The following is a 24,673-nucleotide window of genomic DNA, read 5'->3' as shown; positions in this document are numbered from 1 at the left end:
AGTCACCCAGACACACAACCACCTGAAAGAAGGCGGACATTTCCCAGACCCCTTGGAGCTGGGTGTGGCCATGTGACTAGGTTCTAGCCAATGGGACTGTGGTGGGCAGAATGATGCCCCCCAGGTGTCCCGGTCCTGACACCTGGCACCTGGGACTCTGTGACCTGACAGGGGAAAGGGGACTGAGGCTGGGATTGGATGAAGGATCTGGAGACGGAGTGCTTCTCCTGGATTTTCCAGGTGGCCACAGTGTCATCACAAGTATCCTTCCGAGAGGGAGGTGGGGGCAGAGTCAGAGAAGGAGATGTGACAAAGAAGCGGAGGTCAGAGTCGCCCCCTCCCCCAGGTCAGCCTGAGCAGACTCTCCCGGAGGCCACAGGCCACCTGACTGTCCCTCAGCCACAGTGTCCTCAAGGGAAAACCAAGCTTCTGCTGTAGACGGAAAACCCCTGACAGTGGTGAAAACAGTAGAAAACACTCAAGGAAACTGTCAAAGAGAAAATATATAAAAGTTTAATGTTTCACATATAACTTTAAAAAAAGATACGAAATAATACCAGTACAAAATATAGCAAATAACATATTTGTACAAAATCCAGTAAGAAAACATAATTTTATCATTTAAGATGATTCATAAAATACACTTTGCTAAAAGGAAATCAAAGCGTCACAGACAGTGACAGTCCCCTGCGTGAAACGGGCTCGTGCACCCGCGGCTGCCTTCCCGCCTGAGGACGGTTGGTGCCGCAGCAGCTCGACGGCACTCAGGCACCGCAAACGGTCGGGGGCATGGTGATCCCGTCCTGCCTCGGCCAAGTTCACGGGTCAGCGGGCAGGTGAGCTGAGGGGAGAAGGGTCGACAGAGCACGAGCAGGCGAATTCCGAGTTCCGAGACAGCCGCAGGGGGCCTCGCGGGGCCGGGCGCCCCTACTGATACATGACCTTCACGCAGAACGTCTCCTCGTTCTTGTCTTCGTGGTCGTTGATGTAAATCAGAACCTCCTCCTCCCTGGCTCTCTGACTGGGCGCAAACCGCAGGCCGATCGTGTAGGTCTCTCCTCCTGCAACCTGGAAACAAGCATCAACATCCTAGCAAGCCCCGGGCGCTCATCTGTCTTCCAGAAACTTGGATGTATGCACACCTGTATTTTGGCAGCACAGCGGATCACGTGGCTGAGACTTTACTCCCAAGCTCCGGCCTTCAGCGCCGGGGAGGGCAGCCTGGCAGCGCCGAGCCTTGCAGACTCCAGCACACTCATGTTCTGGACTGAACCTCCTGTGTCACTGTGAAACCCGACATGCTACGCCCCACGCCCTCGGGGGACGCTTCCCAACTGAAGACACCCCCACTGACCAACGGTCTGCGCCTGCTGCACCTCCCTAAAACATTCACCGAGGACGCAGGGCAAACGTCCCGGACAGTTCTGGGTAAAACTATCGAGAAATCACGGACGGTGGGTCAGCAGCCGCCCCATAACCGTGCCTAGAACCCAGAGTGGAGGCGCGACGCTCGCCCCCCTGGACTTCTTGATGGAACTGCTCCTAACTGCCTGTTGACCCCACCTTCGGTGCCACGCCTCGAGGCCCCGCCCCGTGCCCAGGCCCGCACAGCACCGGCACGCACCTGGAAGGAGTCCTCCTTGAACTGCAGCAGCTCAGGGTGGTCGCTGTGCAGGTGGTAGGTCCTGCGGGAGGGGTAGGGGTTGGTGTAGGTGATCCGCTTGTTGGCGCCCTTCCCATCCCCGGCAGCCAGCGTGATCTCAAAGGCCTGTGGGGGGAGGGGGAGGGCAGGACTCGGCTGTGGGCTCCTTCTCCCGGCACTTCCGGAGCCTGCTCTGCACTGGGGCCCCCAGACACTGGACATCTCCGTAAATATGACAGACGAGCCCTCTGAGCTCCCAACTGAGGGGGCTCACAGGACAGAGGGAACCCCCCACCCAATCCCAGAGCCAGAGAGGATGGAGGAGGAAACGCCAGCCTGAATCCAGGCAGGCCTGGGTCATGGGACCAGGTGACACACCCGTACCATGTGGCCTGAGCACATCACCCCTCCAGACCTTAGAAATAAGCGGCGTGCGGCAGGAGAGGCAGACGAGCCACGAGGCCACCAGCTGGTGGTAGTCCACGTCGACCAGGTTGAGGTGGACGAACCGGCTGCCCGCCCGGCAGGGCCTCACACTCACGTGCAGGTCCTGCACCCCATGAGGTGGCAGCACGAAGACACCTTTGGGATCCGTCTTCAAGGACAACAGAAAGAAGCAGGTTGGGACACAGCCTCTTACACGGTGCACACGAGGGGCTTCCTGGGCACCTGCACCCCAGTGGACCGAGAGAATCCTAAGGGCTCCCCCGTTGTTTGGGGGTGACAGCCTGTTCTGGGGGGGCCACATGGCCTGCGCGAGGTCAGAGGGGCCCAAGTGAAAATGCAGATCTGACGCCAGACCCAACCTTGCCATCAGTGCCAGCACCACGGCATGTCACAGTCTGTGCTGGACAAGTCCCCCCTCACATGGCAACGGTCCCCTAAGTGCCAGAGCTGCCTCAGCAGCGGGCGTTCACCAGGCTCGGAGCCTGGCTCCCTGGCAGGGAGTCTGCATTGCCCTCATTATCCAGACGTCCAATTGTGGCAGCACGAATTCCAGAGTTACTATTAATATTTACCTTCCAATAATTCTAAAAATTGGCCTTCAGGGCTTTATATGTCACTCATCCCATGACGGCATAGCTAATAAAGGCAATCTGAATGAAGACTCTGCCAGAGTATCTTAATCTTGAAGTGCTCGGAGCCTGTCCTTGGGACCAACCCCTGAGCTGCAGCTCAATTTCCAGCATCCTGCCCCACCGCGTCCAGTCCGTCCCCAGGGTGGGGTGAGGACAGAGAGGCCTGAGAACACCTCAGTGACCAACAGCCCCCAGAAAGCCATACCGTCAGCTCCTGGGGGTGCGAGGTGAAAGCTCTCACGTTCCTAACTGCCTGTGTACCCCGAAGGACAAGGGACAGGCGGGTCCGCTGGCCTGTGACACAGGAGACGTCCACGCGCTGCAGGGAGTGGAGGTGGACCTGCCATATCTGGATGGGCGTCGCCAGCCAGCGATCCCTGCACGAGACAGAAGCCACGTGCAGCACTGGTGAGGACAGCGGCACCAACTGTGAGGGAGAAGCCGGGAGCCGGGAGGATGGGGTGCCCAGGAAGCAGGCCTGGGGCATAGCTGCTGTCACCCTGCACAGCCACCCTCCCCCGCTAAGCAGAGGGCTCTCAGGCGGGGCTGTGGCTTATACGTGGCCTTGACTGCACGGGGCCACCTCGGGTGAGTGACAATGTGGGCCTTGGCCAGATATGCAACCTCTGCCAGCTGAAACCCCAAACTCCAAACCGGGTCTGAGGCAAAGCTTGTGGGCTGCACGGGGTGGGAGAGAACGTGGGTTTAGATGTGGCACAGGCCTGGGCGCAGAAGCCCCACGTGGGCCGCCCGGTGCCCTCGGACGCCAGCTCTGAGCTGTGCAGTGGGCCAGTGATGCTCCCCAGGGGGTCATTGCGAGGACTCCACTCTGCCGCGTCCACACAGCCCGTGAGGCGCACTGAAAGCAAGTGTTTGCCCCGCCCTGGGAGGCTGTACAAAATGTGCCAGTTTTCAAGAGTTCAAAGGGCTGGGAGATACGACTTGTGAGGAAAAGGTCAGGGACGGGCGTCACTTCAGCCGGTGAGAGGTGAAGGGGCGGTTTATAGACAGTCTTCAGCGTCAGAGGTAAGACCTCCGTCTCCCCTGGGGGGCCTCTGCTTAGCTCCCCTCAGACTCGATGACAAGGGTGCCCAGTCAGTCCCGGGCACTCGCGAAGGGCAGAAGCTGCCCAAGTTTCTCTCCTCGTAGGCTGGAGCGCGTCCCTCAGGCTGTTGGTGCAGCCTGAGCAGAGGGAGCCCTCTGCAAGGCCCTAGAGTCTCACCTCACCCAGCGAGAGCCCACCTCTCCCACCACGAGTTTACAAAGAACCCACTGACCCCGCAGCCCCCGCAGCCCCCCAGCAGCGCCCTCACAGGCCCCTGGCAGACCCCCCACAGCCCACAGTAGCCCCCCCACAGGCTGCAGCAGCCCCCGCAGCACCCCCCACGCAGCCCCCCACAGCCCCCCAGCAGCGCCCCCATGCAGCCCCCGGCAGCCCTCCCACAGCCCGCAGCCCACTTCCCCCTCGGCTTCCCCGACCCCAGATGGCAGGGGTTCGCACACTCACGCATAAATGGTGACAAAGAAGTCCTTGCTCTCTGGACTTGGCCCGCTAGCGACCTTCAGGAACACGTCCCGCGGCTCCCCGGGGCCCTGCCAGACAGTGGGGCACGTCATGCAAACACCACCGTCCCCATTTGGCCCCTGGCCCCTAAGTCCACAGAAGCAAAACCAGGCGTGAACCGGGCTCCCTCCCCCTCAACACATTTTTCATTTCCTGTACTACTCAGAACTCCCTATTTTTTTCACTATAAAAGAGAGAAAACCATTAACTTCTTAATTTTATATTAAGTTCAACCGTTAAATTCTGCAGGAGATTTCTCCAGTTTCCTAACCAGTCATAATACAATTACGGCCGTTATTCTTTACACAATGGCAATTAATAAGCGCCATAATTACCACTCACTTCACCTCATGCCTCTTTTCAATCTTAATTCAGACAATCAAGGAACTGATCTGCTTGCAGGAAAAATGAAAACTCATTCATAAAGCTCTCACAAGGGTGTCAAAACAGCCCTCTGGCACCTTAGAGAGAAAGCGTTTCCCCAGACACACAGCGAAGGGGCAGCCGGAGACATGGGCGCCGACGGCCATGCCCTGCTGGGAAGGTGGCCCGAGGTGGGGCTGAGAGAGCTCACCACATCCTGGGTCTCACAGACGACGTTCGGGTCACTGCAGCGGACGTGGATTGGGGGGTCCTCGCCGGGCCTGCCCACGGGCGCGCCTGGAGAGGGGAGAGCAAGACAAACGTCTTTGCCGGACAGGCCTGGGCGTCATAGGAGCTTAACAGACGCCCGGCGGGAGGCGATGCCCCTGCCCAGCACACGCCCGCATGGACCCGTGCTCCTGCTCTAGCCGCCTCCTCGGGGATTCAGGCAAAGGGAGAAATGCAAATGCCACAGAGCACGTGCCAGAGGAAAAAGACCTCGTTCTGTTCCAAAGGGCACAGACAGACCATCAGTGAGTCAGCAGGTGGAGGGAGCGAGTGTCCCTGGGCCTAACCCTGGGCTGTGGATGTGAGGAGGGTGGAATCAGCTGGCCAAGGTCACACTTGTCCTCTCAGAGGAGGTTGAGAGGGCAGCCATTTCAAACAATAAAGGCAGGTGGCAGAATTTACAGATGTGTCACATGTTGTTGGAGGAAGAGCATCACGGGGCAATGCCACTTGTCACCCTTGGGGAAAAGCTTTTTCCCATCTGTTGAACCCGCCAGCCTCAGGGTCAGACGGGACCTGCCTGGAAGTGTGTGCCAGGGTGGCAGGCGGATGGCCTTCTTCAGGAAGGTGAGCTCCGGGTGGTAGAAGCGGAAGACCTGGTCCACGACATGGGGCTGGGGCTCCACCGTCAGGCAGAGCACGGCGATGGGCTTGCCGCCACTCGCCCGGAACAAGACCTGTCGAGAGAGCAGACAGGGCTGGCATCAGAGCCGGCACAACGGCTCGCGGGCAGCCGTGTGTGCGGCGCCTCCTTCCACAGATAGGGACAGGGGTCTCCTGGGGTCCACTCACCCCATGAGGGGGAAGGACAGGCATCGTCAGAAGCGGGAACAGACCATTCAGCAGCAGGTACCCAAACCAAGGGGACGACACCCAACAAAGGGTCCACATGTGGACATGCTCCTCTCACTCGTGTACCAGACCTCCTGTGGCTGCTATTTCTTATAAGTAAAGCACATGCCAAGGATGCCAGCGAAGAGGTTTCCAGGCCCAAAGTCAAACGCTACTGCAGCCATAATTCCATCTTCCTACACGCCTGCTGTGTGTGTGCTGGGAAGTCATTCCAGAAGGATCTGGACCAGGTCCTCATGGGTTGTAACAGAGCACATTAGCATGAGCTCTTTGATTCCAGACCATAAAAGGAGGCTGAGCCCAAACCCAAAGGGCTAGAAATAAGAAACTTCCTTTTTCAAAAAGTTACTAAAAAACTTACTTGTCCAAAAGAGGTCCTAATTTGGACAACTGATAGAACAGGTACCTTTATTCCATGACTCAGTCTGGCCCAGTGAGCTCTGCAGGCCCAGGAATGAGGGGGTACACAGAGCCTGACCTGTGAGACCAGGCAACCTTTCCACCTCGACGCCAAACTCCAGCCACCAGACAAACCTTCCACGTGGGAGGGACATTCCTCTACTTCGGTACGTTTTACTGAGGAATCTTTTACATGTGCATACATGCAGGAACACAGAGGTAAAAATAAGCTGAAGTCACAACTTCAGACAGCCCCCCTGAACTCACATCCCCGCCTGCAAGGGGCAAGCCGTCGACGCTGCCCAACTCTCTGTGCCCCCAGCCCCGCCCGCCCCGCCCGAGGAAGTCGCCCTCCTGAACTCTGTGGTCGCTGTCCCTGGCTGTCTTCGCTGTCTTCCCACCTTGGATCTTTGAGCAACGCTGTGTTTGGTGTGGCCTTTTTGGAGCTGCACGTGGGAGCTGTTCCAGTGCAGGTCTGTTTCCACACCTGCTGTGTGCTCATCGACCTCGTGTTCCGGCTGGGAGAGAGGCTCCCTCAACCATGGCCCTGTTCCCGTCATCTGGGCCCTGACACGTGTCAGTCAGAATCCCACCGCTCTGCCTAGACTCCGATTCTAAAATGACCGTTCATTTAGCTGTTGTGCCCATTATGAACAGGGCTCTATCCCACGCCCGCCCTGCACTGCTCTCAGGACGGGGCCCCTGCAGACCACGTTTCTCTCCACCAGCCGCTCCTGGAAGCTCTGACCACAGGGCAAGGGCAGGCTCAGGCATGAAGCGGGGCCGTCCCGCCTGTCTGCTGCCCTCCTGTCGGCCACCCCAGCAGCCCGGCCTTGTCCCAGCAGCTGCAGCTCCTCCCACGGCAGGACGTGGATCCACATGTCAGCACCGCAGACCCAGCCTCACGGCTCCCCAGCAGGACGCTGCCAGCGGCCATTGCCCCTCCTCGGAGGCCTGGGTCATTACTTCCAGCTTCGTCCCTTTGTTCCTGGCACTAAGAGTGGCAGATAGCTGCTTCCTGCCGTCTCTACCTCCTTGAAACAAAGTTCTGGTTTCACTCTTCCAGTGGCCTGGTTAACAACGTTATACCTAGTTGTAATGCTTCATCCTAAGTTCTCTCTGTTAAAAAACCTGTGTTGGGGCCAGCCCGGTGGTGCAGCGGTTAAGTTCACACTCTGCTTTGGAGGCCCAGAGTTTGCAGGTTCGGATCTCGGGTGGGAACCTATGCACCCCTCATCAAGCCATGCTATGGCGGTGTCCCACACAAAAAACAGAGGAAGGCAGGCACAGACGTTAGCTCAGGGACAACCTTCCTCAGCAAAAACAAAAGCTGTATGGTCTCTGCCTCCTCAGCGCCCTGATCAGCCGTCTTCCCGGGGCTACTCAGCAGGGGCTGGAGGAAGGACAGGCTGCAGCCAGCCCACTGCGGTTACAAAACACACTTCTTTCTCTATAGTGCACTGACTTAAAATGAGTCATCAGATTAAAGAAAAAAGTCTTACAGACAAAAGTGTCCAAAGTCCTGATGACTGCCCACCGCCCCCTGCTCTATTTTCTCCACAGCACGACCACCACCCACGTCACATTTCCTGTATTGCCACGGTTGGTCCCCCACAGGACGGAAGCTGTGAGGGTGGCCATTTGGCTGCCTGTTTCCTGTGGCCGAGGGTCCAGGAAGCTGAGTGGGCAGCAGGACGTGAGGACCCAGGAAAGCCGTCTGGACCAGAAACCCAAGGAACCTGTGAGCTGGGAAACCCACTGGCCTGAACCTTTTTCCAAAACTGAGAGTGGCGCAGTGGCAACACCCATGGAGATCCTGCCTTTGGAGAATCTGCAAATAAAACTGGAAGACTCAGGCCCAACTTTTATATCCTCTCCAGTTTTTAGGATGCTTAGAAGTTCTACAAGAGTTGGCAACATTTGTACAGGTGAGTAAAAGCTTTAAAAATGGTCAATCAGTGAAAAGTGAGCCGGCCCCTTGGGAGAGGCATTTAGCAAAATTGTATGTGTATGAGCTATTCGTTGCCACACTGTTTGTAACAGGAAAAGGTGAGAACTCAAAAGTCCAGCAACAGGGCACTGGTCGATAAGCGATGACGTCCACACGTGGGCCCTGATCTGAGAGTGAACGAGGATGAGGAAGTGGTCTCAGGACCACACTCGTGCCCTGCACTTGCACACGTGTGCATACACACACACACAACACAGGACAGAATGGGGGTTGGCAGCAAAGGAAGCAGGATCTTCCTGAATATATCCAATTTTACAGTTTGATTTTGGACTTATGTAAACGCTTTTAGTTAGTTAAAAAACTAAGATCAAAAAGGAAAATGAGGGGTCGGCCTGGTGGTGTGGTGGTTAAGTTCACACGCTCCACTTCGGCAGCCTGGGGTTCACTGGTTCGGATCCTGGGCGCAGACCTACACACCCCTCACCAAGCCGTGCTGTGGGGGCGTCCCACACAGAAGAGCTAGAAGGACTTACCACTAGGATGTACAACTATGTCCTGGGGTTTTGGGGGAAAAAAAGAGGAAGATTGACAACACATGTTAGCTCAGGGCCAATCTTCCTCAAAAAAAGTGTCTTTAAAAAAAAAAGAAAGAAAAACGAAATGAAAGATCTCTATATATTGAAAACAAACTGAAACAATCAAATAAGCAAATTTAGCTGTGTATCAAGTTGGTGATGCAACTACTCAGGGCAAAAGGATTTGACCAGTGTGGTTGGCAGCTGGTTGCCTACAGGGGAGCTGAGCAACTGGTAAAGAGACTGAAGATAGCGCGAGCCAGGTTCCTCACTCACAGAAATGGGAATTACAAACATGGGACAGGGCAACTGGAACAAACCCTGCGAGACTGCTCTGGCACTGGAAGCACGGGTGTGAATTCACGGCCTTCAAAATGTATGCAAAGGTGCAGACGTCTGTGCACAGACATATGTACACACAGACACACACTCTTTAGTGCTCTCTGCTAAGAGGGACGAGAAGCCCAACCCCCAGACTTTGGTTTCTAAATACCATTCTCCACTAAACGGAACCTTAGATAACGGCTGATTCCAGAAATGGAGCAGGGAAAGCACAAGATGACTCTGGAACACCTTATTTGCCATGCAGTAAGGAAGTGCTCAAAGAATGACAGGGCCATGTCAAAAGGACACAGGAGCCAGCTTGAGTGGCTGCCTCTGGTGAGTCAGGGACAGTATGAGCAGCAAAACAAATGGTGACAGTAAAAAATCATAACCCATTGAAAAAAAGGAATTCACGGTCCAGAAGGGTACAAAAAATAAATAAATGAATGGGATGAAGCTAAAGCTCTACCTTACTTAGAATGCCAACTAATGCGTGTAGAAGAAATGATGGAATGTGAAAACAGCCGACAGGCAACCACCACGCTGACTCATTCCAGCAAGAACCGCCAGGGGACAGCAAACCTAGAGGGCGAGCGTTTGATGGGCAGGACATTTACATCATCTAAGAGTATCTCCTGACAAAATACTTATTCATTACTTTCTAATTATCAGCTATAAAATACTTCTTAATTAACTTTACGGTGAAGAAGCCTGGGAGACGCCATCCTAACGAATTAAAAAAGCTAACATCACTGGCAACAGAACAAATCAACATCGCACCCCTCCCAATAAGAGGTTCTGAGAAGAACACAGCAAAACATCCGTGCTATTCCTGCCCTACAGGCCTAACATGAACCTGATCATGAGCAACTCAGACAAACCCCAACTGACGGACACCGTGCAAGGTAACTTGGCCTTACACGTCCAAAGACCAAGGCTGTGAGAGGCAAGGAAAGCTCGGGGCGGGGGGTCCCAGACTACAGAGAGGAGCACCAAACACCGCGTGAAGCTGGCAGGTAGGTCAGTGATCCAAGACCGGGATATCTGGTCAGGTGCAGACGGGGTCTGTGATGAGACCTATCGGTGTCCAGGTCCTGATTTTCATGACTCTGCTGTGGTTATGCAAAAGAGTGTCCTGATTTTCAGGACATACAAGCTCTAAGTTTCATGGAGCAATGGGGCATTATGTCGATAACTTGTTCTCAAATTGTTCAGACAAAAAATGGGTAAACACAGACAGAGTGATGAGGTAAAGCTAAGGCATCAACGGTGGGCAGATCTGGGGAGATAATATACGGGAGTTCTTGCACTATTCTTGTAACTTTTCTGTAAGTTTGAGATGACTGCAAAATAAAAAGCTAAAAAGAAAAAGGTCCAGGAGCTAACTTGAAAGGGATGGCAGTGGCCAGAGAGAGGGGGCAGTTACATCAGCCAACACCTGCCGTGGACAATAGAGCAAATACAAAATTGCGAGTTCATAACAAGACTCCAAAACACTGACCGTCTCTGGAGGTCACTAGGCCACAACTCAATATTTGAAAACCTGATAACAGAAAGGGAAAAAAATCCAAGACTATCCTGACTTTCTGGTATAAAGTATATTTCAGGGTAACCAAACTGCTGCTGGGCAGGATTCTTGTTCATAGAAGGATCGCAGCTAATAAGTCGAGGAAGAAAGGGGGGAGCAGAACTGCACTGCTTCCTCCCTGATGGAATAAGGGGTGAGGGCAACACATACCGCCACCGTGGACCACCAGCCACCGCAGCCTCTGCCCGGGACGCGGTGGTCAGCCCATGCGCAGCGACCCCAGCGACAGAGCCCCAAGGACAGCGGGCCCCGACTCCAACAAACCAACTGTGAAAAGACGAGTGGGCATGGCCTGGACCTCAGGTGACGCTGAGATTTGCTGCTAATCTGGGGCAGTGACAATGGCACACGCTGGTTAAAGAAAGGCCACATCGGTTAGAGACACACACTGAAGTAATCATGGGTAAACTCAGAAGATTTCTGGGGTTTGCCTTCAAACTCCAGTCATGTAAGGAAAATTGTATTAGCTCTTGGATTCGATCTATAGCCCTACATAAAGAGCTGACCCCTTCCTTAGACAGAGGCAAAGCTGTGGCCCCATGTTTAAACAAAATCAAGCAAATTTTCACTGGTGATGGGGCCGTGGGCACAGGGCTGCCACCTGGAGAGACTCTGCAGTCGGGAGCCAGTTCCTCATCCGGGGCTGCACCGAAATCTGTTCTCGGTGGCAGGGGCAGGAGGCAAAGGTCTTCTTGTTTTTGTTTTTACTTTCAACCTACTAAAGAAGGCATATGTCTACAAAAAAGCTTCAGAAATTCCTATCACCTGACAGTGTCCCAAGCTCCTCCCGAGGACAGTCGACGGCAGGCAGGCTGTGGGTCAGTCCACCTTGCAAGCTTGCCGTCCCCTAGAGCGTTCGTGAGGATTAGGTCTCACTTCCAGGAAGTAACCTCCACGCGTCACACTGATTTCACATGACACGGGAATGCCGTGGAGCAGGGTCGGAAGAGCGAGGCTAACTGAGCGTGGTGGCCTCGTGCTGTGACGGCTGGCCTCGCACCCAGAGCGCCCAAGGACTGCACAGCAGAGAGTTGCCAAGGAGATGTTTCCACACCAGACACCCACTCAGCGGGCCTACCAGCATCTGGCTGAAGCTGTCACTGCCCTGTTAGGACATGAAAAGCTCACCTCCAAGGGCCCCGCCCCCACGTACCCTAGACCAGCCCCAACCCCTCCCGTCCAGGAGGCCCAGGCCCCAGAGGTGCTGGAACAGAGGAGCTCATGAACACTTCACTCCGTCTGCTCAGAGGACATGGCTCATGATGCAAGACCTCAGGAACATCCGGGCCCCAACGTCTGTTGTCTTCTGCCCCCTTACCTTGGCATGTTTAGTGGGCATCGTGCTGGACTTCAAAGGCGATTCAGCATCTGCGCCCTTCTCAGACCTCAGCTCAGCAGACGCCTGTGAGAAACCAATCAGCACAGTGGGTCAGAAGATGCAGTCCTTGGGGATAGGCACTTCCTTCTCCTGGAGGAACAGCTGCCACCCTGGGCCAGGGCTCCCGGGTCTCATCTACTCTCACAGGAACCCTCGGGGCGGCTACGGTTATTTACCAGCCTCAGTGCCCCACAGAGGAAGCAGAGGCTGCAGTCAGCCGTGAAGGGCGGACCGACAGGGGAACCCAGCTCTGCCTGAAGCCAAAGGCCTACCATCCTCACCACGTCCTTTCCACCTCTCATCCCAAAAGCGCATCCAAAGATGCGCATGGAAATCTGTGAGCCTCTAGGAATCCCTCAGGCCCATTTAAGGGATGCTCAGTACCCCTAGGACTGACCTCAAGAGGTCAAATAAATGAACACACACCCTGCACCCTGCCCCATCACACACGCCACACACGCACAACCCACACACCCTGCACCCTCCCCCATCACACACGCCACACACACACAACCCACACCCCCACACCCTCCCCCACCACACACGCCACACACACACAACCCACACACCCTACACCCTCCCCCATCACACACGCCACACACGCACAACCCACACACCCTGCACCCTCCCCCACCACACACACCACACACACACAACCCACACCCCTGCACCCTCCCCCATCACACACGCCACACACACACAACCCACACGCACAACCCACACACCCTGCACCCTTCCCCATCACACACGCCACACACACACAACCCACACGCACAACCCACACACCCTGCACCCTCCCCCATCACACATGCCACACACACACAACCCACATGCACAACCCACACACCCTGCACCCTCCCCCATCACACACGCTACACACGCACAACCCACATCCCTTACATGACATCTCGGTCTCTGCGTTGACGCAGAGGAGCGGACACTCCAGGAAGAGGTGGACGAACAGCATTAACCAGGGAGTATGACATGCTGCGAAGTTTCAACCCGTTACCTCTTCTGAGGTTTAAGAAGGGTTCTTTCACCAGTTTAGCAAAGAGAGCTCAGAGGGATGGTCTAGCCTTTCCCGAGGCCCACCACTTAGGCAGGAAAAGTGAAGCACCTGGGGCTGCAGCACGCAGCACAGGTGCCAGAGCGCATGGGAGGAACAGGGGGAGCAGGCAATGGCCAAAGGCTAACCGCCTACAACAGCACGGGACGGACACGGGCAAACGCTTAGAGGGCTCCCAATTTCCCAACAGTAGCTAGCCAAATGGGATCTCCCCGTATGCCTGCTGACAAGCCCATCTGGCGTTGGAATGGCCTTCCCCACCTGCGAGGAGGCTGGCTGGCCCACGGAAAAGGTCTGGTATTTGAAGGGGATGTGGGCGGTCTCCCTGGGGCGCAGGAAGAGCTGGGGGGCGAGGCCACCCTGCAGGTGGAACATGTCCTCCTCCACCGGCGTGTGCAGGTTGGCGGCCTCTTTGAAGTATCTCCACTCCTGACTGTCCAGGATGAGGCTGGAGTGGGGGGAGACACGATGCTGAGGAAAAGCTCCTCCTGCTAAGTACCCTGCAGGGACATGCCCCCCACCCACTCAGAGCTGGCTGTCCACAGAGGACGTGGGCGAAAGCCAGAATCAGCAGGACCCACGAAGGACGAAATCAGCTTAGCTTTCAGGCAGAGCTCAGAGTCGCCCCACCTGACCCCGCTGCGACTGCGGGCTGAGGAGCGGCCGCCTCGTGCTCCCACCTGAGCTCAGGGTTGTCCATCTCGATGGTCACTGTGTGCTGCATGTTGTGGGGGTTCCTAAGAGCAAACTCGAAGAACTCGGCAGTGCCCAGCGTAGCATAGAGCGTGTGCCGTGTGGTGATAGACAGGCTCAGCGCGCTGGTGATGCTCTCGGCCTTCGTGCGCTCCCGGTAGGCGGCGATGACCTGCAGGTCGCGCGTGTGCTGTGCACGGACGCTCTGCTGAGCCTGCGGGACATAAGGGCCTGACCCAAAGCCACAGTCCTGGGGTACACACTCCTTCTCGAGGGCTGTTTTCTAGCTACCTTCCCCCTACCTCCCCAAACACCAAATTTCTTCCGGAATCAGCACCACTCCCTTCCTCAGCTCGTGGGTTGGGTGGAACTGGACCACCTCCAGCTGCAGACAGAGAACGGGGCACGCCTGTCCCTCCCCGCGCAGGACCACGGGAGCACTCCTGGCTTCTCTCTGTGCCACAGGTCATCTATCCAGGCGGAGCCAGGGTCTGCTTTGCATGCTCCCAAGAGACTATAACCACCAACTACCAGAAACTCTCCCCACAGCCGTAAGGCTGGTACCTGGGCACAGTGGGGAACTAAAAACAGAGGTTTCAAATAAAAGAGAAAAGAATGGCCTCAAAACTAAGACAGACGACCTGGTCACTGGCCAGGTCCCCAGTGTGGCAACAGGAATCCAGTCTGCGAGCAGAGTCCGGGGAGGGGATGCGTCCGGACCTAACTGATCTCAGGCTGGGTCAGGGTCCAGCCAAGTGACACGCAGCCTTGGTAGGGCTCAGCCATGAGTCCTCTGTCCATCTCCTTCTTCAGATGCCCCGAGATTCAATGGGCGTGGCCACCTGGATGTGTTCTCGAGGCTGGAGATTGGCTTATTTTTCTTGTGTGCCTTATATCAAACAGTGAGGTCCACTGGAGGCTGCTTTGCAAGATCTAAAACCCAGAAGGGGCCACCACCATGCAGGGGAGTCAGCCAGGCCCAGCTTTGAGGACCTTCAAGCACTGAGGAGGCCCAGACATCAGAAGGCAGGGGCCGACTGAATGGCTTTGGACTTGAACTCAAAAGGTAAGGACTAAATTTGATTTCTGACTTAAATTCCTTTGGATATTGACTTTCCAGTACCCCAAACCATGACCTTTCCCTAGCAAGGGGATTGAAGCTGAGCCTTTAATTTCCCCGTGGGAATCTGAAAATGGGAGGGTGGTCATGCTCACATCTGAGGCCTCCCTACGTGGGCATTTTATAATTAGAGCCTCTCAATGGAGTGGAACCTCTGACGGACTGCGCTGGACATGGCCAGACGTAATTTAAGATAAGAAACAGAACAGAGAGTGGCTTTTCAACCTTGCGTTGAGACAGGGCATAGTTCTGACCCGCCCCCCCACGTTGAGAGGACAGAATCTATACTGCTCACCAGCACAGCAGCCCCAGGACAATACACTGAGGGCTCTAGGACAGAGGCCACGTGAAAATGGACCCAAGACTGGCCCGTTAGATTGACTGCAGGGGGCGGGCCACGGCGACAGCCACTCCTAGGTTTACCATAAACCAGACGGTTCAAAGCAACGAGTAGAGACAGCGTGACCCTGGGTCATGAGAAGGATGACCCCTGGCCATCTCCCTCCACACCCCAGAGGAAGCTGTGAGCCTGACACCCCTGGCCTCCCTCCCCCCAACGCCGTCCACCCCATAGTAGATGGGAGACTTATCTGATAGAAAGTTCGAGAGCATGAACCAGGCAGGCATAGCCCTGCCCTCCCTCTCCTCTTCCTTTTGGGATCCACCTGCCTGAAGACACCATCAGGCGCTCACATTGCTCTCGGCCAGGTGGTAAGGTGTGTAAGAAGGACCCCACTGGTGGAGCCGCCTGCCGCTGTCTGGCATCATCCTGACTGGGTGACTGTCAGCAAGTCCAGGCTCGGTACTAGGAACACCCTGCCTACAGATCCAAGCCAATTCTCCAGTGTGAGCTTTGCCAATAACGAGAGTCATCAGTAAAGCAGATGTGATATTTTGGTCTCCTCTGCCACACTCCTGTCTTATTTCCTAATCAAGCCAGAACCCAGGCAGACAAGGCCGATGGCACTTACTGCATCTCTGAGACCCCACCAGGCAGCCAATCCCACTGCAGGCCCAGGAACCGCTTCAAGGATGAGCACGCCACCCATTCAGAGCAGGGAGACACATCAGCCTTTGCTGGAAGTTCTGGAAAGTAAAGCTCTCTCTTCCGAGGCACCCGGCATGGGATGACAACATGGAACACGGGACTAGTGCCACCAATCTGCTACCCTGAGGGGGGATCCTGGGTGGGACGTCACTTTAGGTTGCACACAGAAGGCAGAGGGGAGAGGTGCAGGGCTGGTCCCTGGTGATACCGCCTGAGCTACAGATGCAGCCGCAAGTCAGCACTGCCTGGGACTATACTGTCACTGCGGCCACAGACTGAATGGTCACCTGATCAGTGCCAGGCTCGGGGCCTTGGGACATCACTCAAATGCAGGCTGGCTGGCCTGGAATGCAGGCTGAGGGCCCTGGGACCCGGCTGCTGCATGGACAGGTATGTGCGGGCATTAACCCAGTCCCAACCACATAGGAAGATAACCTGCCAGCCCTTCTGCCCAGGCCCAGGTCCACAGAGAAGGTGCTCAGACCAAGGCCTTCCCGTTGCCTAGGGCTTCACCCCTGCACAGTGGCTGATGCTGACCGACAGCAGTCACTGGGGCCAGCCACTGTCCTGGGCACTGGACCCATTAACCCAAGTGACCCTCTCGAGGAGGCCTGTGACTGTCCCAAGACACAGGGAGGACTCCAGTGCAGGCATCTGGCCCACACTCTGTGCTCCTGGCCCTCAAGCCAGACCAGCTCCCCCAAGAAGCCCAAGACACTCAGCCTCCCTCGAGTCTCTCACTGTTGGAAACAGAGAGCTGCACACCGGGCTGTTCTTTCCTCCCAAGGCATGATCTCCAGTGCCTGGGACTTCACCACGATCCACAAAAGGGTCCAAGGATTGGCCCTCAGCCTAACAGCTGCTCTGGTTTCAACTCTCTTCCAAAGGACTTGCTGACTTCACAGAATGCTCATCCCTTCCTCAAAAGAAGGTTGTGAAAGCTCTAGAAGGGATAGAAACTACTTCACATTTGATAAATCAAGTTACTTTCACCTCAAAATTCTCCGGGGCTACAAACCCAGGAAATCATTAGAATTTAGTGGAAATTATCTGTGCATTGAGAAATCCAGTTCTTCCAAAGGCACGGCTGTGTTCAAAATGAGGGCTCTAAGCTGCCGATTTCTCTATCAGAGCACATCAAATAAGAGAAAAACTAGCAAACTAATCATAGTAACAACATTGACACCACCACTGGCAGCTGTCCCTGAGGACAAGCCGTGTGCCAGGCCACCGCTCTGAAGCAGAGACACGGGCGTCCACAGGTGCCGCTGCCCGGCTGAGGCAGGTGAGGGGCCCCACTCCGAGGCTGCGCTGCCAGGAGGGAGGGAAGTGGCCGCAGCGCACCGCAGCCGGGGAGGAGGCCCATCTGATGCCAGCCCCACCAGCTGGCCCCCCTTTGGTTCACTGTCACAGCAAAGACTCTGCCCCACTCTGCCGCCACCCCACTCGTCCTGCTGGCTCAGTCTGTGCCTCTACCCGTGTCCTCTCTCGTGTCCTCTCACTGTGCTCTACTCCTCTCCTAGTTGGACTGAAGAGTCTTTCGCTTGTTGACTTCTCTCGCCTCCCTCCCTACAGTCCACCTGAGGGTGAGAGCCCTTCCCAGAGGTGTGACACACCAGGGGCCACACACAGTCAGGTGGAGGGGGGAGCTGCTGACTGTGTTTACTTAGCCCCGGAGAAGGGATGTCGTCTATTCAGACACCTGCCAGCCTTAATGTAAAGGGTCATCTCAGAAGATCTTTCTCAAGGCCCCTGCGGCTTCTTTATTCTATAAACTCATAAGGTACAACCACTCTCTCCTCCCATTTCTTAGCTGCAAAATATTACAGGGTCTTATTTAGATTTTTAAAGAGGGAATTTTTGGTCAGAATGATTACTTGACACCCCATGACATAGAAGTCATTCACAGCTCTGCTCCTCAAACCTGGGGAGAGATCAGAATTCCCTGCAGAGCCTTCTTAAAAACCCAGACTCCAGGGACCCTGCCAAACTGACTAGAAACAGAATCTCCACGGGTGGAGCCCAAGTCGGCTTTTACCAAAAGATCCCCAGGTAATTCTGACTTGAAAACTTCCCTTGGTGGCTGAAAAGTTACGTTCTCTTACATTCTGCGGGTAGAATTCGGGAGGAAGAGAGAGAACCACGCAGGAGGAGAGGAGAGACAGGGCACAAGGCGCCTTTGTTCCCAGTGACTCCTGGTCCCACAGAAATGCCCCCAGGAAAGCACGCTCTGGACAAAGCCCTCACCGCCACGCTGGTCCTCGGGCCACCGAGCTCTGCTCCGGACTCCTGTAGGCGCACGGACCTCATCCGCTCCAGCTTGCGCCTGCGGACGGCGTCCCCCTCGCGGCCAGCACCCCGGGGCCCCTTGTGCCCCTGCTGAGTGTGGGTGAACAGCAGGGCGGCCAGCTCACTGTCCACGTCAGCCAGCTTCTGCGCTTGGACCACATTTTTCACCGCTGGGAGGTTCAAAGAGGGAACGAGAGGTTAGAGGGTAGAGTTTACGTTCATCAACAGACCCAGCAACAACCTCCCGAACCACGGTATCCAGCGAGGGAACTCAGTGCATGCCCGCTCTCTTCTGCATATTCTAGGATGTTGATGAAGACAGTAATTATATAACCCGGTCTCCACTGCGGCCCTCCTTTTACCAGCCTCTCAAATAAAAGGAATTCTGATCTTGGCCCCTAGACACAAATTTACTAATATACCACTAGCTGATTTTGCAGGGAAGAAAAAGGTCAGCACTCCAGAAGGTCAGCTCACGCTCTCAGATTCTCAAGGGCCCGCTGGCACCCTCACCCAGGACTGCCAGCCCCTGCACACAGGCAGCCCCTCCAGTGAGCACCTCCCAACGCCCAGCACCACTCCAAGCTCTCAGTCACAGTGTCCCGCTGGGTCCTCAAACCGGCTCTGGGTGGGAATGACATGAGTCCTGAGCTCAGATCAGGAATCCGGGGCTCTGATGAGTTGCACCCCCTGGCCTGAGGCCCCCGGCTGGTCAGGCCAGGCTTGGCTTCCAAGCTCACGCCCTCCACTCTGCGCCCTGCTGCCTCTGGATGGCCTGGCCCCCCAGGGCACCGTCTCCTTCAGGGGGCTCTACTCAAACCCTGGATACACAGGAAAGCCGAGCATCAGACAAACAGAAGCCAAAACAAGCCAGACACCGGCAGGTAGAAGAGTTACATTTTCTTTTTTCCGTCAGTGACTATGCTGGTGACAAAGCCACACATGGCACACGCCATGTCACAAGGTGACATGAGATTCCTGGACATTCACTCAACTCAGCACAGGTAGGCAGGTGAAAGAGAACACCCCAACTTAGCCCTGGGGCCCTTCCTGACTCCCAGCACCACCAGAAGCCACAGGAAATAAACCCCTCCTGGTCCCCACTCCCTGTCATCACGCATCTCCAGCCTCCTACTGAAGCGCTCCACGCAATGGGAAAGCGATTTTCTCCCCTACTTGCCCACCCCTTCCTCCGTCACCAGTAAACAAGTCTATTTCCAGGTTCCTTACCACCACTCTATTTTAAAGCCATTTAATTGCTTTTCAGATGCCACGTGATGGCTTAGATGTCTTATGGCCCCAGGAGCATCACATCCCTGGGACACGGCACGCAGGGAGGGGAGATCCAGCCTGGACTGGGTTCCAGTGGTCCGAGGCCCACAGCCCTGAGCGGAGGGACGAGGGCAGGAGACCAGCAAGGCCGGGGTTAATCAACGAGCTCACATGTTGAGAGTGCATCACACTACAGGAGCCTCTCCCTGTCCCAGTGAAACCAGAAGTGAAGTTCCAGAGTGACCGTGCAGGCGGCCTGCAAGCCAGGGGGCACTTTTAAAAATTCTGCACAACCTCCTCCTTCCAGAGCCTTGCCCAGTGGGACAGACATGGGCTCCCTGATAGAGGCCCCGTCCTCTGATTTCGATCAAAACAGAGACTGGAGAACTGACGACTCTAGAGGCTCTCAACTCTCTCAACCAACCCTCACGGCTCACAACTCCCTGCACTGCCCAGTGGAGCCCCCGACCTGCTGGGCCCGGGGCCGTGGATTTCACCAATATTCTCAGCCTCTGTTCCTGGAGTGTGGGAACTCCTCACTCCACGGTACCTGCTCTCCATCCATTCTCCTGGTGGCCAGAGGGACCCGCTGGGGATGGAGAAGCAGTGGCCCCAGAGCAGGAAATCCAGATTCTAGTCCAAGTTCAACACCCTTAACCACAACGACCAGCCAAGTCATCTGAGCTCTCTTTGCCTTGGATGCTTCAACATTAAAATGAGGAAGCTGGCCCAGAGCAGACCCTCCGCCTGTCTGGATCATGGACCCCTCTGATCATCTGAACCTACAGGGCCCCCTCTCCCTAGAATGTATGAGGACCCACAAAGTTTTGGCTGGAGTTTCAGGGGACTCGTGGGATCCTGGAGGCCTTCCAAGATGGAACCAGAGGCCCCCCCAGTCCTAACCAGCCACAGCTCTGGGACTCCCTCCTGGAGCAGAGGTTCAAGGCCAACAAAGTGAGAGGACGATCAACACTCGGTTCACGTAAGATGATCTGCAGCACTGGGGGATGCTACTTAAAGAGCAGCTCTCACTTCTCAGTCCAACAAGTATCTGATATTCAGCTCTGTGGGTCATTTTAAAGGGACAGAAAAACTTCAGAACTTCCCTGCTGTGAAAAATATTTTCACCAAGCCCAGGTCTTTACTTCCCAAGCTTTGCAATTGGCTACTCTTCCTCTTCTCAACATGGTGAGTTTCAAATTAGTTTTTGTAAGTCAGTCTATATTCATCCTTACCTTTTCTTCATTTCCTCTTCCCCTGCAGATGAGCAGCTAACCAAAAACAAACGCTACTCATAGGAGTATAGTTTCTCTACGAAATAACACAGGCAGCTTCACGAGCCCCGTCAAGGGAGAGATGGGTTTGATGAACACGGTCAGTCGACGTGGCCTGGAGGTCCACTGAGGCAGGGCACTGACAGCCACCGCTCTGCCCCCAGATGCAAAGGGGTGTGGACACCAGCACACAGGCTCACACGTGCACGTGTGCACACACTCAGGCACACCCACACACATACACACAGCCTTCTGCTCCTCGCTCCACCCCTCCCCTACGCCAGTCCCGCACACGTACCACCCGCCACCCTCAGGTCCAACGCTCTCTCCACTCACGTCTTGGGCCCCCACGCATGAGGAGGCTGCCTCCCTCGAAACGGCTGGCTCCGTCATTGGAGATGACCCGGGACCTGGAAGGTGGCAGCAAGCTGCAATCTCTCACTCTCTGTTCACACAAGCGACCTAAATTTAAAACACCCGGCATAAGATATTGATACCAAAAAGAGTCTGATGAAATGCATCAGCACACCCTATAAGGAGTTCCAGCTTTCAAATGGCCCATCCACACCCCCTGACCTGCTAAGATCCCCAATTCCACTCTTGGTTCTGAATTTGTTTTGAAATTGAGAGAGGATGGGAGGAGCTTGTTTTTCTCTGAACTCTTCCCTCTCTATGTTCCTATTCTCTTCCATCTGAGCATCTCTGCTTTCCCACGATGAATTAAAAACAAAAGCTCGGACGCTCAGAGTGTGCTTGCACATGGACTCTCACTTCTCGGTCTCGGGAGCTGCCCCGAGCAGCCCGGTGACGTGCATGGTTCGCAAACTCTAACATCAGCCTTTCGAAAGTCACATTGTTCAAGGCAGTCCTTCGTGCACTTCTGTAAACATCTGACTCCAAAAACACTCGAAGTAAAAGAGCCTCTGCAAACTAGAACCTTCTGGAGCTGTTTTCATCTGGAAGCCTTCGGAGATAGCGACCCTGCTTCAGAGGGAGGGACACGTGCCCAGAAGCCCAGCACAGCATCACACTTCCCTCCAGCTGAACTCGCCAGCATGGGAGAGTCCCAGGGGATGAGACTGTTTGCACGCAGAAACGCTTCTCCCGGGAGGATGGACTCCTGCCCTCGGAACACGCCACCTCTGCGTGGACGTGGCTCCCACCTTCGGGAGGCCATGTGCAGCCAATGAAGTTACGTTCCAAAATGAACCATGCGAGCTCCAAACACAAACCGCTGGTGCTGCTGACGTCCTTGGTTCCAGCAAGACGGTGTTGAACACATGCAGGTGTGGGGTGCCTGGCGGTCTTCCTGGGAGCTGTGAGAAGTAGAACCCCTTCTGTGGGCCCATTTCCCACCTCTCTGCCACCCCTCCCTCCCGGCCTCCGCTCTGCCCTGGGGAGGAGGACAGTGACTTCCCTGCTCAGCCCCACCCTCCTCGGCCTGTCTCCAGGTCTACCTGCTGCTCTGGGCCTCACGACAAGCTCTGCGCCTGCAGGAGGCTGCTGTCTTCAAGGGAGGTCAGGTGGTCTCTGTGCTGCTCCACATGAGAGCCACCCCCTCCAGGCCCCAGAAAGTTAGAGAACCCAAAGATGTTGGTGGGACAGCAGACCGTCCCCCAAGACTGGTAGGACAAAAGCCCTGAGCTAGGCTGGGAAAGGCGAGATCCAGAAATGACAGACAGACTGAAACCACCTCTGATCAAATCAAGAAGCAATTCACTTGATATGGTCTGAAGGTTGGAGACACAGCCGCGAACAGAGCCTCCCCCCCGAGAACTTCCATTCCCATTTTCAAATCCCTTTGGTCTTGAGTGTTTTCTGGGAATCAGCTCGTGCTGGCCTTCCTCCAGCCTTCCCGCGACGGAGCCTCTCTGGGTTATCTGCTCTGCCGTCCTGCTCACAGCTCAGAAAGCAGCCCTGGCCAACGCTGCCATTTTAGCCATCTTCCACACCTCCCTCAGGGAGACCACCACGCCAGGGAGCCTCCCTGAGGCAGCTTCCTCAGCTCAGGGAGGGGTAGCATGGGGTCAAGCCACTGGCCCTCAAAGGCTGAGAAACAGTTCTGCAGCCCAGGCTCTGCTGTGGGCACTCACGCCATCATCACTGGACGCCAGACAGCACGGCTGCCTCCTCCCCGGCCAGTGAGCTCCTCACTTCCTCCTTCTGCTGAGGCCAGCGACAACCCATGCCAGGACTCCTCCTAGGCAGCTTCCATGCCAGCCCCGTCCAGCAGGCACGCCCTCTCCTCCTGCTGTTCCTTGCATGCCACCTCAGTGTCAGTCTCGTGATGTGCAGCAGACAGCGGCGTTGACCCCCCCCCCCCCCCCCACCCACAGAAGGGCTGCACGCCACCCTGTGAGGTCCTGCTTCTCCTCACCGCCTCACTCAAGCGTCGGCCATGACGCTGCCACCTTCAGGCTCAGATCTTGCGGACATCTACGCTACCACTCCTGTCCCTCCCTCTGGTCCTGCTTCTTGAGAACAGGCATCTGGAGTCAGAATTGCTCTGGAGAGAAGCTCCAGGACCCCCTCTGCCATGCCCACTCGCCATCCGCCTACAGCTGCCTCCACACTCTTCCCAGGGGTCGTCCATCTTCCCCTGCAAACTGAGGCTGGCAAGTCTTTTCCAAAAACACGTTCTTCTTGCTCCTTTGGATCTATTTTTGACTCCTGACAGCAGCTCGCTGTCGCAGGATCACCATCCTCATCCCTAGGAGAAAAAGCTGGTGTCAACACCCCTTCACGTGGAGCAGCCCAGGGCCTGTGAGCACCAGAGTCCAAGAAGAACAGAATTCCATGGCAGGCCGGGCTCTCAGACTTGCCTGCTCATGGATCTCCTCTTGAATCTTCCCACCTCTGGGCTAGGTCAGTGTGGTCACTGCGAGGGTGAACATCACAACAAGGAAGAACGGGCCAGTGTCCTCAAGGAGTCCCCAGATCCCTGGGGACGCGGAACAGTGAACAAGCAGAAGGGCAGGGACAGAGAGCCTGGCTGCGCAGGGAGGGGGCAGCAGCCTGTTCCAGGGCCCAGCCAGTGGGCGCCAGAACTAGAAGGCCTGGCACTGACACTCGCTGTCCCAGCTCTCCCCCCACAGCCCTGCCTTCCACATGAGAGAGGAATGAAGCGCCCCCAGCCCCAAGTCCTCGGTTCCTGCCACAAGCTCAGAGACGGTCCGGGCTCTTCCCACAGCAGGGACGGTGGTGCAGGGCCCGACAGGTCTTGGCAAACTCTCCATCCTGTCCTGAGGACCTGCTCTGCCAGTCGCTCGGCAGTGGGTACTTGCCCCCTCCCTTCACTGTGGGGCACAAGGGATTCACGCCACACCTGAGAGAAGCCGGAATCTTCTGTAGCTTTCTCCACCACCTTAATCCAGCGGCTGGTGGTTCCCTGAATTGCAGGCGAGGAGGCCCTTGGTCCACCTACATCTAACTGAAATGAGTACTGACCTATTTTAAGCCTAGTAATCACTCCACTCTGAGAGCTACACAGAAACTGCTGCAGGGTCAGGATTGGTCCAGCCAGGGACAGGAGGCCAGCATGCCTGGAGCACAGGCTCTCAGGAGGAATGACTGCCACTGCAGCGTTGGGAGCAGAGGACCACCTCCCGACAGACCAGGGCCATCCCTCGGCTTCGTCACCACTTTCTCCTGCTACATCTGTACTCAGAGCAGTGGTTTGTTTAGAGGATGGGACGACAAACTAGATAAGCTGAATTCACATTGGCACAATCACCAAAGGACCACACAGGAGTGAAGAGGCTATATTTCATCAGGGCACAATCCGTGATCTGAAATTGCCACAGGTTTTCTCCCCCTTCAGTGAGACAGAAGGTTACAGCTGGGGACCAACACGTTTGTGATGGGAGCAGCAAGTCCCTTCAAACGCACGGGCTCCTGACTCGGCCGTA

General features: G+C 55.7%; 1 protein-coding gene across 2 annotated transcripts in view; it reads right to left on the bottom strand.

Annotated features, from left to right (window-relative positions):
• Positions 1 to 497: 497 nt before the first annotated feature.
• The window catches only part of NPHP4 (nephrocystin 4), a 128,541-nt gene continuing 104,365 nt past the window's right edge, over positions 498 to 24,673 (bottom strand). For both annotated transcript variants that reach the window (XM_046662412.1, XM_046662413.1), the window contains exons 20-31: positions 21,102 to 21,227; positions 18,178 to 18,389; positions 13,750 to 13,976; positions 13,331 to 13,517; positions 11,944 to 12,027; positions 5,457 to 5,613; positions 4,860 to 4,945; positions 4,229 to 4,314; positions 2,927 to 3,098; positions 2,058 to 2,237; positions 1,625 to 1,768; positions 498 to 1,068 (exon numbers count right to left, since the gene is read on the bottom strand). In XM_046662412.1, the coding sequence (XP_046518368.1) occupies positions 928 to 1,068; positions 1,625 to 1,768; positions 2,058 to 2,237; positions 2,927 to 3,098; positions 4,229 to 4,314; positions 4,860 to 4,945; positions 5,457 to 5,613; positions 11,944 to 12,027; positions 13,331 to 13,517; positions 13,750 to 13,976; positions 18,178 to 18,389; positions 21,102 to 21,227 (1,802 nt within the window). In that variant the 3' untranslated portion in view covers positions 498 to 927. The remainder of the gene's footprint in view (positions 1,069 to 1,624; positions 1,769 to 2,057; positions 2,238 to 2,926; positions 3,099 to 4,228; positions 4,315 to 4,859; positions 4,946 to 5,456; positions 5,614 to 11,943; positions 12,028 to 13,330; positions 13,518 to 13,749; positions 13,977 to 18,177; positions 18,390 to 21,101; positions 21,228 to 24,673) is intronic.

Source organism: Equus quagga, chromosome 5, assembly GCF_021613505.1.
Source record: "Equus quagga isolate Etosha38 chromosome 5, UCLA_HA_Equagga_1.0, whole genome shotgun sequence".
NCBI lineage: Eukaryota > Metazoa > Chordata > Mammalia > Perissodactyla > Equidae > Equus > Equus quagga.
Note: the sequence above shows the minus strand (reverse complement) of the source record. Positions and strands in the feature narration are given on the sequence as shown.